Source organism: Schistocerca piceifrons, chromosome 8 (genome assembly GCF_021461385.2).
Source record: "Schistocerca piceifrons isolate TAMUIC-IGC-003096 chromosome 8, iqSchPice1.1, whole genome shotgun sequence".
NCBI lineage: Eukaryota > Metazoa > Arthropoda > Insecta > Orthoptera > Acrididae > Schistocerca > Schistocerca piceifrons.
Window position 1 is genome coordinate 210,756,699 of NC_060145.1, and position 15,350 is coordinate 210,772,048.

General features: G+C 36.2%; 1 protein-coding gene across 1 annotated transcript in view; it reads left to right on the top strand.

The window, feature by feature from the left end:
• Positions 1 to 265: 265 nt before the first annotated feature.
• LOC124711812 (putative fatty acyl-CoA reductase CG5065) overlaps positions 266 to 15,350 on the top strand; it is a 156,147-nt gene continuing 141,062 nt past the window's right edge. The window contains exon 1 of the mRNA XM_047242036.1: positions 266 to 596. Coding sequence (XP_047097992.1) covers positions 375 to 596 — 222 coding nt within the window. The 5' untranslated portion in view covers positions 266 to 374. The remainder of the gene's footprint in view (positions 597 to 15,350) is intronic.

The window sequence follows — 15,350 nt, forward strand, 5'->3', positions numbered from 1 at the left end:
GTTCATGTTGCACATGAATATATACTACTACATAAAAATGAGTGATCTGCATTAACCACTGTTAGTGAAACTGCATCTCTCTAAAATGTAATACTGATAGGTCCATTGTTTTCAAATTATTGAATATTAATGAGAGTGTGACTTGCTGATACTGAACTGACCATGTGGAAGTAATTAGCATATTCATTGCGACAGTAAGCTAGGACAATGCATACTTCCTGTATTTGTTCTCTGTCATTCTGCAGCTTATTACTAGGGAAGTCAAGCGCACTTGTTTTCTGTGGTGGTAGCGTATGTCATAATTTGAACATATATCTCTCAGTAGACTTTTTCTCCAAAAAGAAGAAAATAATTTAATTTTGAAAAAAAAAAAAATGACAAACTGTGAGTCACACCAGTGTGAAGAAGAGAAAAGATATGTTTCAGGGTTCTTTAAAGGAAAATCAGTATTTGTAACTGGAGCTACTGGTTTTATGGGGAAAGTCCTCATAGAAAAATTATTGCGATCTTGCCCTGACATTGGAAATGTGTATGTACTAGTGAGAGAAAAAAGAAAAAATCCATATGAACGTATCATGGATCTTACTGCATTACCTGTAAGTATAAAAAAACTTTTTCTTTCACACTGACATTTTAATGTGCAAGTTTGTCATTTGTGAGTTTTGGAAATATTTTATGAAGATACTCATCATACTATAATTTTTATTTTGGTGTCATAAAAGACATTAATTTCAATGTTTTAGTGCTGAGTTCTTGAAGTTTTCTTATTTTCTGGAAATCCTCATAGTTGATTCAAGGATGATGACATCATATTAGTATATATCTCATAAAATATTTTAAACATAAGTAAAATTATTTGTATTGGCTGTCATTTGGCAACCTATTAGTTTAGACACTGCAGTTACTTCATCAGTGGTTAGTACAGTAGGTTATTAGAGTGGTACTTTCCAGATTTATAAATTAAATACATTATGCAGAAACTACAGTATTGTGTCATACATATTTCTGATAACATACGCATATTACAATAATTGCTGTACTGGCTACAGGATAAAAATTCTTGATGTCATAATATATGCATTTAATTTTATTTTCTAATGAGGAAATTAACTGATTCAGGTAAATTATTTGTAGTGGATAATTGTCCAGATATTGCAATTCACAATAAGGCTGACATTAATTGAATTATCTTAGACAATCTCTTCATTTAAAAATAAGAATGAAAAGTATAAAAGTAATACAAAGGGCAGGAAGTTAGAATCTGCAGAGCATACAAAGATAAGTCACATTCAACAGGTCAAAAGAAACTTGTAGTGAGCAAGCTGAAAGGGAAACTTACATAATTCCTCTCATTCGCATTTATCTCTCTGTTTCTTCTTATCTTTCCTTCCTCCCTTCTTTCACTTTGTCGGTTAGGTCAAAAGGAACTTGTAGTAACCAAGCTAAAACAGAAACTTATGTAATTCCTCTCATTTTTGTTTATCTCTTTGTCTCTTCTTATCTTTCCTTCCTCCCTTCTTTCTCTTTGTAGGTCAGTCTCAGTTTTTTCCACTATGTCTGACGTTATGTTAATGAGTCACTTTCAAGTTATATGGATCATTTGCAGCATAAAGTTAATCATACTGTTGTGGAATACAGAGTGTACATATACAAGTTAGTAATTCCTACTCACCATCTTTTACACATCACAATAATATAAATTCTTCTATGGAACAGAAGGAGCTTCAATTTGTTTTCAAATTTCACTTTGCTGTTTGTCAGAAATTTTGGTTGGTGCATTGTGTGCACCCCTTTCTGTTTTAAAGGCAGCCTTAATTAGGAGCGATGAATGTCATTTTTTCTTCTGGCAGGGGAATTATGTACACCATAGTTCCTTTTGAACAGGATTTTTTATTCCACAGCCAATGAAAGAGAAGAAGGGCAAGATAAATAATAATGAATACAGCATAGTCACATAGCCAGCTACAACTACAACAGAAATTCAGCAACCCAGGTCTCATTAAAAATAAATAAATAAATAAAATCTTGTGCCAAAATATTCAGAGCTTAGGCAACAAAACACTTGAAGTGAGAGTGGTCCTGAATGAAAAAGAACCAGATATATTGTGTATCAGTGAGCAGCGTAATAATAAGAGACTATGATTTGATTAATTATTTCTGTAGATCAAAACGTAAAGGTGGAGGTGTTGCCATATATATGAACAAAATTGGAAGTCTACAAGATTCTGAATACCGTAAATATGTAAACCTTCCAGCTTGCATTGAAAAAGATTTTGAAATTACTAGCGTAATGAGTGAAGAGCTCAGAATTATCTGTGTATACAGGTCACTAAGTGGTAATATTACAACATTTCTGAAAAGAAACTAGGAAAATTATTACACAAGATGAAAATGAAAGATGATGTAATATGTGGAGACTATAACATAGATATGGGTGAAGAATCAAAACCAAAACAGAAATTGAAAGGGACATTATCACAGTGTAACATGAAAACAATTATAGCTGTACCTGTAAGAGTGACTGATCATAGTCAGAGCATCATTGACAACATAACCACAAATATTTTAAATAGTAAATGTGAAGCAAAAGTTCTACAGACAGCAATCTCTAACCATCATGGAGCAATAATTCACATCAACATAAATAGGAACTCAAAAACAGAAGAAATGTGAGATAAGAGAGAAGTCAGGATTATCAACGTACAAAACAACACTAAGGAAAGAAGAATGGGTCATAACAATGCAAGCACAAGGTACAAATGAGAAGTATGAAGCATTTCTTAACACACTAGTGCATCACTTTCATGTAGTCTCCACCACAGTAGCCTCTCAGAAAAAGCAGGGTCACAGTAAGAAATGGATTATGAAAGAAATAACTGAACTCAGGACTAGAGTGAAGGAACTCAGACAAGCAGGGAATATGGAGACATATAAACAGTATCAGAAGAATTAGTAAGAGAAGCAAAGCCATTTCAACAAACAGAGCCATACCAAATTCAAATCAAAAAGTAAAACAATATGGTATATAATCAGTAGTGGAAGATATAGCCAAAAAAGTGTAAAAAAACAGCAATTTTATTAAGTCAATGCGAACTAATATACTAAACAACAACTTTATAGATGCTGTACAAAATTTAAAAGGGGAAACAAACCATCAATGGTCAAAGCATGTTAAAAAACACTTGACCAACCATCCCACTCAATGTTCCTGGAACCAGTGACAAAAACAGAACTCATAAAAATAATCCAGAAATTAAAACCGTATAAGTCTGAAGGAGATGGTGAAGTATAAAATTATATAATAAAACATGTGAATGAAGAAATAAACAGACCTCTTTTGAATATTGCAGACTGCTCATTTAGAGAAGGAGTATTCCCAGAAAAATTAAAAGTAAACAAAGTAGAACCAATATTTAAGAAAGGAGACAAAAATGATCCAAATAATTACAGACCAGTGTCTTTAATCTCTGATTTCTCAAAAATACTAAAGATATTCATGCGTAGTAGGTTGACCACATTCCTGCAGAAACACAATATTCTGATTCCAGTACAACACAGTTTCCAAAAAGGGAAATCTACAGAAACTACCATCTCAAGCCTCACAGAATCCATTATCGATGATTTAGACAAAAGAATGTCTGTGTCTGCTATGTTTCTGGATTTGTCTGCAGCGTTTGACGCAATCACCAGTACTACACTTATGAAAAAACTTGAAAGCTGTGGTATTAGCAGACATGCAGCCAATTGTATAAAATCATACATCAGCAACAGCAAGCAGTTTGTGGAAATGGAAACTTGATGCATATCTGAAGTCAGAAATATTAAGAATGGAGTGCCTCAAGGATCTGTACTTGATCCACTTCTGATCAACCTATTTGTAAACAATATTGATGTCAATGAGAAAGATAAAAATATACTATATGCAGATGACATGACATTAATGAATGCAGAAAAAAATCTGAAAACACTGGAAAGAAGTCCATTTGTGTCAATAAATAACACATTACAGTGGCTTATACAAAATTATGTAATTTTAAATCTAAAGAAGAAAATGTTCATGGTGTCCACAAATAGAGAAAAGCAAGACCACATAGATATATCCATAGATTAAACAAGACTGGAACAAGCTACCACTATTAAATTTTTGGGGATTACAGTTGACAATAAGCCTCAGTGGAGTCAACATATAGATAATATTTACTGTAAATTAAGCACTGCAATATACGTTATGATACAGCTTGAACATTATGCCAACAAGGAGCTTCTATATGCAGTGTACCATGCTCCATTTGTGCCACACCTACAATATGGAATTACTATTTGAGAAAATTCCAGCAGCAAAATTACAAAAAGAATATTTACATTGCAAAAAAGCTGTTAGGAGCATCTTGAACAAGAAACAAAGTGACTCATGCATAACTGTTTTCCATAGTCTAAAAATACTGACATTTTCATCTCTATACATTTACAAAATAATAATATCATTAACAAAAGGAACTGCAGTACTAGAAGGAAATGCAGCCATTCATACATATGAAACATGAAACGAAGGCAGCTGAGAAGTATACAACAGTGACTGAGAGTTGATGAAAAAGGTCCTTGATACTCAGGTGTCAAACTCATAAAGCGCCTTCCAAAGAGTTTGTAGGACAATGTTAGCAAAAAGACATTCCAAAAAGTTTTAAAGTATTATTTAATGGAAAAAGAATTTTATAGTGTAGAAGAGAATATGTATGAATGAAAATGCTAGTATTACTGTTATAGGGGTACTGTAACTAATAGAACATATTATGATAAGTAAATAATTTGAGAATATGAATACTGAGGAAAAAATGTAAATATGAGTATAATGTAGTATGCAAATAATTTTCAGGACCTAGAAAAGGGATGAAAAATGTGTGCAACATTATTGTAAGTATTGCCTCTTAGATGTATTGAATTGTAATAAATAGGTTAAATACTGCAAGAAAATAGGTTTAAGTTGACTTTTCCTATATTACAAGTACACACTTTGTGCAAAATGTAATCAAATGGGACCAAATAAAAATCAGTCAATCAATCAATCAATCAGTGGATTATTTATAGCCCGCATCTTGTGGTCGTGCGGTAGCGTTCTCGCTTCCCACGCCTGGGTTCCCGGGTTCGATTCCCGGCGGGGTCAAGGATTTTCTCTGCCTCGTGATGGCTGGGTGTTGTGTGCTGTCCTTAGGTTAGTTAGGTTTAAGTAGTTCTAAGTTCTAGGGGACTGATGACCATAGATGTTAAGTCCCACAGTGCTCAGAGCCATTTGAACCATTTGATTATTTATAAGAAACATAATGAGGGAATAAACCTACTGTGAAGCAGTAATCAAAATGCCTAACTCCATAAACAGATGTCTACAAGTTGATTGTGGGTGAGCACCACATATTATTCTTATAGCAAGTTTTTTATCAATGAGATCTTTCTTTTTTAAAAATGAGTTACCCCAGAACATTATTCTATATCACATTATTGAATGAAAATATGCAAAATATGTCAGCTTACTGATTTTTCTCTTCCCAAGATTTGTAGGTCTCTGAGTGCAAATGTGTGCAAACTAAATTGTTTTAGCAGCTACAGAATCTGCTTTTCCAGTTTAAATTCTCATCAATATGGAAACCTAGAAGTTTTGAAGTTTCCATTCTATTTAGTATTTCCTCACCATGTGTTACACTTACAGTACTTACTTCAGTACCTCTATATGTGTAGAAGTGAATATGTTATTTCTTTCTAAAATCAAGAGTGATACCATTCACCAAAAACCATCAATGATAATTTTAAAAACATCATTTACCATTTCTTGTGTTTCTATATGTAGGCTTGGGTTGATTACAATACTAGTGTCATCCACAAAAGAACTAATTCTGCTTGTTGCATATTAGACAGAAGATTGTTCATATAAATACGAGTAACAGTAACCTTGTGAAACCCTATATAAGATTTCTCCTTTCTGCATTCTTTTGATTAGATATGACTTTTACACTATCAACCCCATAAAACTGCAGTGTATCTATAAGAATATTATGGTTCACATGGTTAAACACCTTAGATATGGCACAGAAATTACCAACCAGTGCTATCTTGTCATTTCATGTTTCTAAAATGTGATAAGTGAACATGAAAATGGCATTCTCAGTAGAGAGGTCTACTGACGATATTATTGTTGCTTATGTGGGATACTATTCTAGTACCCACCTCCTTCTCAAAAATTTTGATAAACTTCTGATAGAAGGGTTTAACGATGGCATATTTCAGTCTCTCTGGAAAAATAACTTGAGTCAGTGATGCATTACATATTTAAGGGTTTATGACATGGGAAACATTTTAGTACTCTGGTGGAAACAAAATCAAATCCAGATAAATTTTTATTTGTGAGACAATATAAAAGTGTAATGGGTATTTATTTATTGTTTTTTGTGATAAATGTTGTGACAATATCACAGGATATGGAATGTGTCTGAAATCTGTGATAGCACATAAAAACAAAACAGTAAACTGTAACTTAGATTCTACTACAGAAAATCAATTTCGAGAGATAAATAAATATTACAAAATAATAAGTGTTACAGAAAATAATTATTGCAAAGTATGAGTTTACAGTAAAGAATAGACAGGATTACAAACGTAGATATGGGCATACATTTGCAGTTAATAATACAAGAAATGCTAAACACTGTAGTTCTGGAACTCTTCTATCATATAAAATAATCATTGTAATAAGAACTGCCTTAAAGTATTTTTAAACAATACCTCATCTGCTACCAAACACTTAATTCTTGAAGGGAGGGCATTAAAAATCTTACAGCCAGTGAAATGTACTCCTTTCTGTATCATACTTAGGTTTGCCTGTTCATAGTGGATATCATGTTTTCATCTCATCTTATGACTATGAACTCACTATTCAGTTTAAAAATGATTTTTCTTTCCTTATGAAGCACATCAAAGAGAATATATTTATTGAACACTGGATGTAAGGATTCGAAGCTACTTAAAAAGATTCCTACATGTGGCTCTGGGATGGACTGCACACATGATCCTTAGGGCTCTTTTTGGTGCACACAGTATTTTTTTAGCCAGTGACTGGTTTCCCCAAAATATAATTCCATAAGCCACAATGGCGTGAAAATAACCATTGTAGGCTGACTTCATGGTTTCCATACTCCAATAAGATGAAACAACTTGTAATGCGTAAGTTGTCGAACTCAATCTTTAGCATAAATCCAGGATGTGGTTTGACCAGTTCAGTTTGCTGTCAATATGCAGGCCTAGGTATTTTGAGGTATCCACCCTGGTTATCACCTGCTCGCCTATTTTTACTACTATTTTTTCATCTTTGAATGTTGTATGGAACTGAACATGGTTTGTTTTAGTTTAATTTAAAGAAAGGTCATTAATGTTAAACCAATTCACTGTTTCACTTAAAACCTTATTTGCTATTTCCTCAAGTTTATCTACTGAATTATCAATAAGTAGTAGTAGTGTCATCAGCAAAAATGGTGAATTTACAATATTTTGTACAGAGAGGCAGATCATTTAAAAAGATAATAAAAAGTAAGGGGCCCAGAACTGAGCCTTGGGGCACTCCACATGTGATGGTGCCCCATTCTGAACAAAATGGGACTCCATTTTAACTATCCACTACAACTTTCTTTTTCCTGTCTGACAGGTATGAGACAAGCCATTTCCCTAATGATCCCTTTATACCAAGATACGAAGATGCAGAAAACATCACGTCGTGAATTTTGTGACATGCTTGTGGGAAGACTGACACAGAGAAAAGAACGACCAACACACTGATGTTTGTACATATTATGGTACCACATTTCAAAATATTTGCACATCCTGAATGTTGTTGTTGTTGTGTTCTTCAGTCCAGAGACTGGTTTGATGCAGCTATTCATGCTACTCTACTCTCTGCAAGCTTCTTCATCTCCCAGTACCTACTGCAACCTACATACTTCTGAATATGCTTAGTGTATTCATCTCTTGTTCTCCCTCTATGATTTTTACCCTCCATGCTGCCCTCCAGTACTAAATTGGTGATCCATTGATGCCTCAGAACATATCCTACCAATTGATCCCTTCTTCTAGTCAAGTTGTGCCACAAATTCCTCTTCTCCCCAGTTCTATTCAGTACATCCTCATCAGTTATGTGAGCTACCCATCTAAACGTCATCATCCTTCTGTAGCACCACATTTTGAAAGCTTCTATTTCCTTCTTGTCTAAACTATAGATCGTCCATGTTTCACTTCCATACATGGCTACACTCCATACAAATACTTTCAGAAAAAACTTCCTGACACTTAAATCTATACTCGATGTTAACAAATTTCTCTTCTTCAGAAATACTTTCCTTACCATAGGCAGTCTACATTTTATTTCCTCTCTACTTTGACCATCATGAGTCATTGTGCTCCCCAAATAGCAAAGTTCATCTACTACTTTAAGTGCCTTATTTCCTAATCTAATTTCCTCAACATCACCTGACCTCATTTGGCTATGGTCCGTTACTTAGTTTTGCTTTTATTGATGTTCATCTCATATCCTCCTTTCAAGACACTCTCCATTCGGTTCAACTGCTCTTCCAGGTCCTTTGCTGTCTCTGACAGAATTACAATGACATTGGCAAAACTCAAAGTTTTTATTTGTTCTCCATGGATTTTAATTCCTACTCCAAACTTTTCTTTTGGATACTTTACTGCTTGCTCAATACACAGATTGAATAACATCAGGGATAGGCTACAACCCTGTTTCACTCCCTTCCCACCCACTGCTTCCCTTTCTTGTCCCTCAACTCTTATAACTGTCATCTGGTTTCTGTACAAATTGTAAATAGCCTTTTGCTTCCTGTATTTTAGCCCCTGCCACCTTCAGAATTCGAAAGAGAGTATTCCAGTTAACATTGTCAAAAGCTTTCTCTAAGTCTACAAATGCTAGAAATGTAGGTTTGCCTTTACTTAATCTATCTTCTAATGTAAGTCATAAAGTCAGTGTTGCCTCATGTGTTCCATCATTTTCTATGGAATCCAAATTGATCTTTCCTGAGGTCAGCTTCTACCCGTTTTCCCATTCATCTGTTAAGAATTTGTGTTAGTATTTTGCAGCTGTGACGTATTGAATTGATTGTTCAGTAATTTTCACATCTGTCAACACCTGCTTTCTTTGGGATTGGAATCATTATATTCTTCTTGAAGTCTGAGGGTATTTCGCCTGTCTCATACATCTTCCTCACTAGATGGAAGAGTTTTGTCAAGGCTGGCTTTCCCAAGGCTATCAGTAGTTCTAATTGAATGTTGTATACCCCCAGGGCTTTGTTTTGCCTTAGGTCTTTCTATGCTCTATCATGTTTGTATTCCTTCTTGCCTGCTTGATTTACTGTACAGTATTTTTATATTTTCTCCTGTCATCAATTAAATGCAATATTTCTCCTGTTACCCAAGGATTTCTACTAGCCCTTGTCTTTTTATGTACTTGATCCTCTGCTGCCTTTACTATTTCATCTCTCAAAGCTACCCGTTTTCTTCTACTGTATTTCTTTCACTTTTTCTTGTCAATCATTTCCTAATGCTCACTGTGAAACTCTCTACAGCGTCTGGTTCTTTCAGTTTATTGAGGTCCCATCTCTTTGAATTCCCACCTTCATGCAGTTTCGTCAGTTTAATCTACAGTTCATAACCAATATATTGTGGTCAGAGTCCACATCTGTCCCTGGAAATGTCTTACAATTTAAAAACTGGTCCCTAAATCTCTGTCTTACCATTAAATAATCTATCTGAAACCTTCCAGTGCCTCCAGGCCTCTTCCATGTATACAACCTTCTTTCATGATTCTTGAACCAAGTGTTAGCAATGATTAAGTTATGCTCTGTGCAAAATTCTACCAGGCAGCTTCCTCTTTCATTCCTTACCCCCATTCCATATTCACCTACTACCTTTCCTTCTCCTCCTTTTCCTACTATTGAATTCCAGTTCCCCATGACATTAAATTTTCAGCTCCCTTGACTACCTCATGTCTATCTTGGCTACAATAATGCATTCACTATGCTGTTCTCAGTAGCTTACCCACTTTTTATTCATTGAACCTACTCCTGCATTACCCCTATTTGATTTTGTATTTATAACCCTGTATTCCCCTGACTGAAGTCTTGCTCCTCCTGCTACCAAACTTCACTAATTCCCACTATATCTAACTTTAACCTATCCATTTTCCTTTTTAAATTGTCTAACCTATCTGCCTGATTAAGGGATCTGACATTCCACACTCCGATATGTAGCATGCCAGTTTTCTTTCTCCTGATTACGATGTCCTCCTGAGTAGTCCCTAACCGGAGATCCGAATGGGGGACTATTTTACCTCTGGAATATTTTACCCAAGAGGATGCCATCATCATTGAAACATACAGTAAAGCAGCATGCCCTCAGGAAAAATTACGGCTGTAGTTTCCCATTGCTTTCAGCCGTTCGCAGTACCAGCACAGCAACACCAGTTTGGTTAATGTTACAAGGTCAGATCGGTCAATCATCCAGACTGTTGCCCCTGCAACTACTGAAAAGGCTGCTGCCCATCTTAAGGAACCACACATTTATCTGGCCTCTCAAAAGATACCCCTCCATTGTGGATACATCTATGGTACAGCTATCTGTATTGCTGAGGCACACAAACCTCCCCACCAATGGCAAGGTCCACGGTTCAGGGGGGGAGCACTTCTTGTATAATTTGAATTTTATGTGAGCTGCTTTTTCAGTGTACTGTTGTAATTTTTCTCTTGATTGTCATGTTCCTATACTTTCTGCCATATTTAAAAAAAGTGATTATTTAACATATTTTCTTCCTGTGACCCATCATTTATAGCACTCCCATTTAATTCAATAGTTATGTTATAGTGTTCTGTGGCTGGTTACACTTTTCTTTGTTCACTACATTCCACATAGCCTTCAATTGGTTGTCAGAATTACTGGCTTCTGACATAAAGCACTTTTTCCTTGATTTTTTAAAACTTTTCATGGTAATTTTGAGTAGTTTTTGTAGTTTGCAACTGCTACAATATCTATGCTTGTTCTTGCCAACAGATACATTTCCTGTTTCCTTTCGCAAGATACCTTAATCTCTCTAGTGATCCATGTTTTTTTACATAGCCATTAATATTCTTTCTGATTAGCTTATGCAAGAAGCTATTTTGAATTACTGGTATGAATTTATCATGGAATAGCTTAAATTTCATGCCATTATTTGATTCATTACAAATTTCATCCCGGGTCATCTCTTGTAAACTATTCCTAAAAAAATTTGTTCTGGAGTCATTAATTATTCTAACTGATTTTCAATGAATATTACCAATCTAATTTATCCTAACTAACTGTGTCTCATGAAAAGAGAGAGTTTATGTTACTTGATTTAAAGTTATTTTCATAATTAAAACAATATTTTCAGGTTTCAAGCTACGTCAAGTGGTTAACTGCCTACAGACTTTCAGCAGAGATCTCCTCTGCCATTGTCAAGTGGTTGACTGTTGTGTGAATGTTAGCATCATGTCACCAGTGATGTCTCTGTTGCTCAGTCCCAAATCATGTGTGGTAAAGTTTTGGCGGCATTACCACTGTGCCTGCTTCAACTCCTCAGTTACAGGAACGCAGGGCATACTCAACTACAATTCACCATCTTTATTGAGGGTGTTGTCCAGTATTTTGATCTCTATTGTTCGATTTATTATGCTATCTTGCTTTGAGCTTCATCAAAGAAAACATTATCGGTTAGTGTCCTACCTTCCTTATCCACCAGTGCTGGAAAGTATTGACATCACATTGCAGTATCCTTTAGAAAATATACATTGGAGTCACCACAGACTCTTAGCTGTTTTCTACTGTCTGCTAGATAGCATATATTAAGGAATCCAAATTCCTCATAAGCAGTTCAATATTTTCTAGTGGTCTCTATATACAGTTACAATTAAAAATGGATTATTAATTCACAAGCACACATTTCTATATGGTGGTCACTACAAAATCTGCTTTCCTTGGTGTTTTTTAACTTGTGTCCTATCTTATGTAACAACTGCTCCTTTTTGCATGTTAGTTCTACATTAGTAAGATACTAGTGTGTAATCTTTTGTATTTAATTTTTCTTACTCTGTTGTGATGATGTGCTCAGATAGGCACAGGTTGTTTATCTTTTCAGAACCCTCTAAATTTTCCAAATAGACAATAAGCATTTCTACTTATTACTTAGTCTTCTAATATTCTGATGAAAAACTCTAATCTTACTTCTCTACTTTATCAGTCATTCTGTGGGGATTTTCTGATAATTTGTCCTCTTTCATACTGGGGTGCCCGAATCCTGATTCTAATCTAAACAGGTACTTTTCTGACACCAGTAACTACAGGAATCTTGCTTTGTGTGATGGTGGCCCCCTGTATAATTTTTACAATAAGCTCAGCCAACCTATCTTTCCCTCTGTTATTCAGGTGTAGAAATAGGCACTGTATTGTTATGGGATTTTTTTTCAGTCAGCAGCAGCCTGCTCAGCTGTGTTCCCACAGCTTATAGCAGTGTTAACTCAGAGCTGGTCAAGGTGCTATAGGACCTTCACAAAATTCACACTTGTATTCTCTCTCTCTCTCTCTCTTACACACACACACACACACACACACACACACACACACACACACACACACACAAAAGTATGATATTACATTGGGATCATGGGGTATTTAACAGAAATTTGTGGTCTACAAAACCTAGTATTGATTTTTATTGTGGTTCCATGCCTGGATCACAGTAACACATAACAGAAAACAGCTTTTGAGCACTAGCTCTTTTCCTACCAATAGTACACACATTCACATGCGTAATCACACAGATGCCCAAACACACATTCCTGTGGCTACAGCAAGACTAGTTATTGATTATTGAAAACAGTTGCCTCAGCTGATAGAGATGGTGAGGGAAGGATGCATGGAAGGGGTAGCCAGAAAGACGCATGACTTTGAACAGATGACTTTGAGGCTACACAACAAGATGAAAAGAGTACTGAGGGTACAAAAAAAAAAGCTTCTTTACCACTCCCCTGTCTCCATCAGCTCACTCAACTGCTTTTAATAATCAAGTATCAATAATCAGTCATGCCACTGCCATAGGAATGTGCGTTTTGGTGTCCACATTGTTATGTGTGCGAATGTGTGTACTATTGCTAGAAAAGGAGGCAGTGCTTGAAAGCTAGTGTGAGTACTGTTTTCTATTATGTGTTACTGTGCACCAGGCATCAATCTACTATAGGTGGGAGTCTGCCTTTCCCATCTGCAAATCCCTGTTATTGTTGTAGTTCTGAGATCTCTGTGACCTTTGTTGAGGGCTGACTACCAATCAGCCCATTTACAAGATTTGAGGTACGTTAATTTGTGTATTTATTTATTCACTCAGCCATTGATGATTTATCAGTTGTGTAGTATCTATTGCTATAATACAAAGAAAATAAATAGCTTTAAAATACATACATACAGAATATATATGAGGTGGAATCCAAAATTTTCGGGGCTGGTGCTGCCATCTGTAAAGTAGGAATAGTATATCTTCGCACTGCTACATGGCGGGAGCTGCATATCTGATGAGTCAGTGTGCAGAGTGGCATTCAGCTGGGAGGACATGTTGCATGTCCACAGTGATTTCCGTAATACTCTGGGTTTGGTGTCTGGAGATTTTATGATCAGAAGGCACAGCATGTTGAAGTGTGCATGGAGCTTAGTCAGACCAATTCTGACGAACCAATCTTCTTGTGACAGGGTATCATCTGATGATCCAACCTTCTTGTGACAGGGTATCACCAACAATGAGAGCTGTATTTACAGTTATAACCCAGAGACAAAGCAACAATAGTCCCAGTGGAAGAGCCTGGGCTCTCCAAGACCCAAAAAAGTGAGGCAGGTGAAGAGCAAAGTGAAGAGCATGATGATCATTTTCTTTGATACCAAGGGAATTGAGCACAAAGAACTCATCCCACCCAACCAAACAGTGAATTCCATGTACTACTGTGATGTTTTGTGATGGCTTCATGAAAATGTGCGGCGACGACAGCCCATACTTTGGCATCAAGGGAACTGGCTGCTGCATCACAATGATGTGCCTTGTCACACGTCCTTGCTCACCAGGACCTTTTTGGCAAAAAACAACATACCAGATGTATGCCACCCACCGTACTCCAGATTTGGCACCTTTCGACTTCGCGCTGTTCCCAAAACTGAAACTAAAGTTGAAAGGCCATCAGTTGGACACTCTAGAGAGGATTCAAGAAGCGTCACTGGCAGTGATAAACACCCTCAAAGAACAGGACTTCCAGAAAACGTTTGACCAGTGGCAGTTATCATGTTGTTGTTGTTGTTGTTGTGGTCTTCAGTCATGAGACTGGTTTGATGCAGCTCTCCGTGCTACTCTATCCTGTGCAAGCTTCTTCATATCCCAGTACCTACTGCAACCTACATCCTTCTGAATCTGCTTAGTGTATTCATCTCTTGGTCTCCCTCTACGATTTTTACCCTCCACGCTGCCCTCCAATACTAAATTGGTGATCCCTTGATGCCTCAGAACATGTCCTACCAACCGAGCCCTTCTTCTGGTCAAGTTGTGCCACAAACTCCTCTTCTCCCCAATCCTATTCAATACTTCCTCATCAGTTATGTGATCTACCCATCTAATCTTCAGCATTCTTCTGTAGCACCACATTTCGAAAGCTTCTAGTCTCTTCTTGTCCAAACTATTTATCGTCCATGTTTCACTTCAATACATAGCTACACTCTATACAAATACTTTCAGAAATGACTTCCTCACACTTAAATCTACACTTGATGTTAACAAATTTCTCTTCTTCAGAAACGCTTTCCTTGCCATTGCCAGTCTACATTTTATACCCTCTCTACTTTGACCATCATCAGTTATTTTGCTCCCCAAATAGCAGAACTCCTTTACTACTTTAAGTGTCTCATTTCCTAATCTGATTCCCTCAGCATCACCCGACTTAATTTGACTACATTCCATTATCCTCATTTTGCTTTTGTTGATGTTCATCTTATATCCTCCTTTCAAGATGCTATCCGTTCCGTTCAACTGCTCTTCCAAGTCCTTTGCTGTGTCTGACAGAATTACAATGTCATCGGCAAACCTCAAAGTTTTTATTTCTTCTCCATGGATTTTAATATCGACTCCAAATTTTTCTTTTGTTTCCTTTACTGCTTGCTCAATATACAGATTGAATAACATTGGGGAGAGGCTAAAACCCTGTCTTACTCCCTTCCCAACCATTGCTTCCCTTTCATGTCCCTCGACTCTTATAACTGCCATC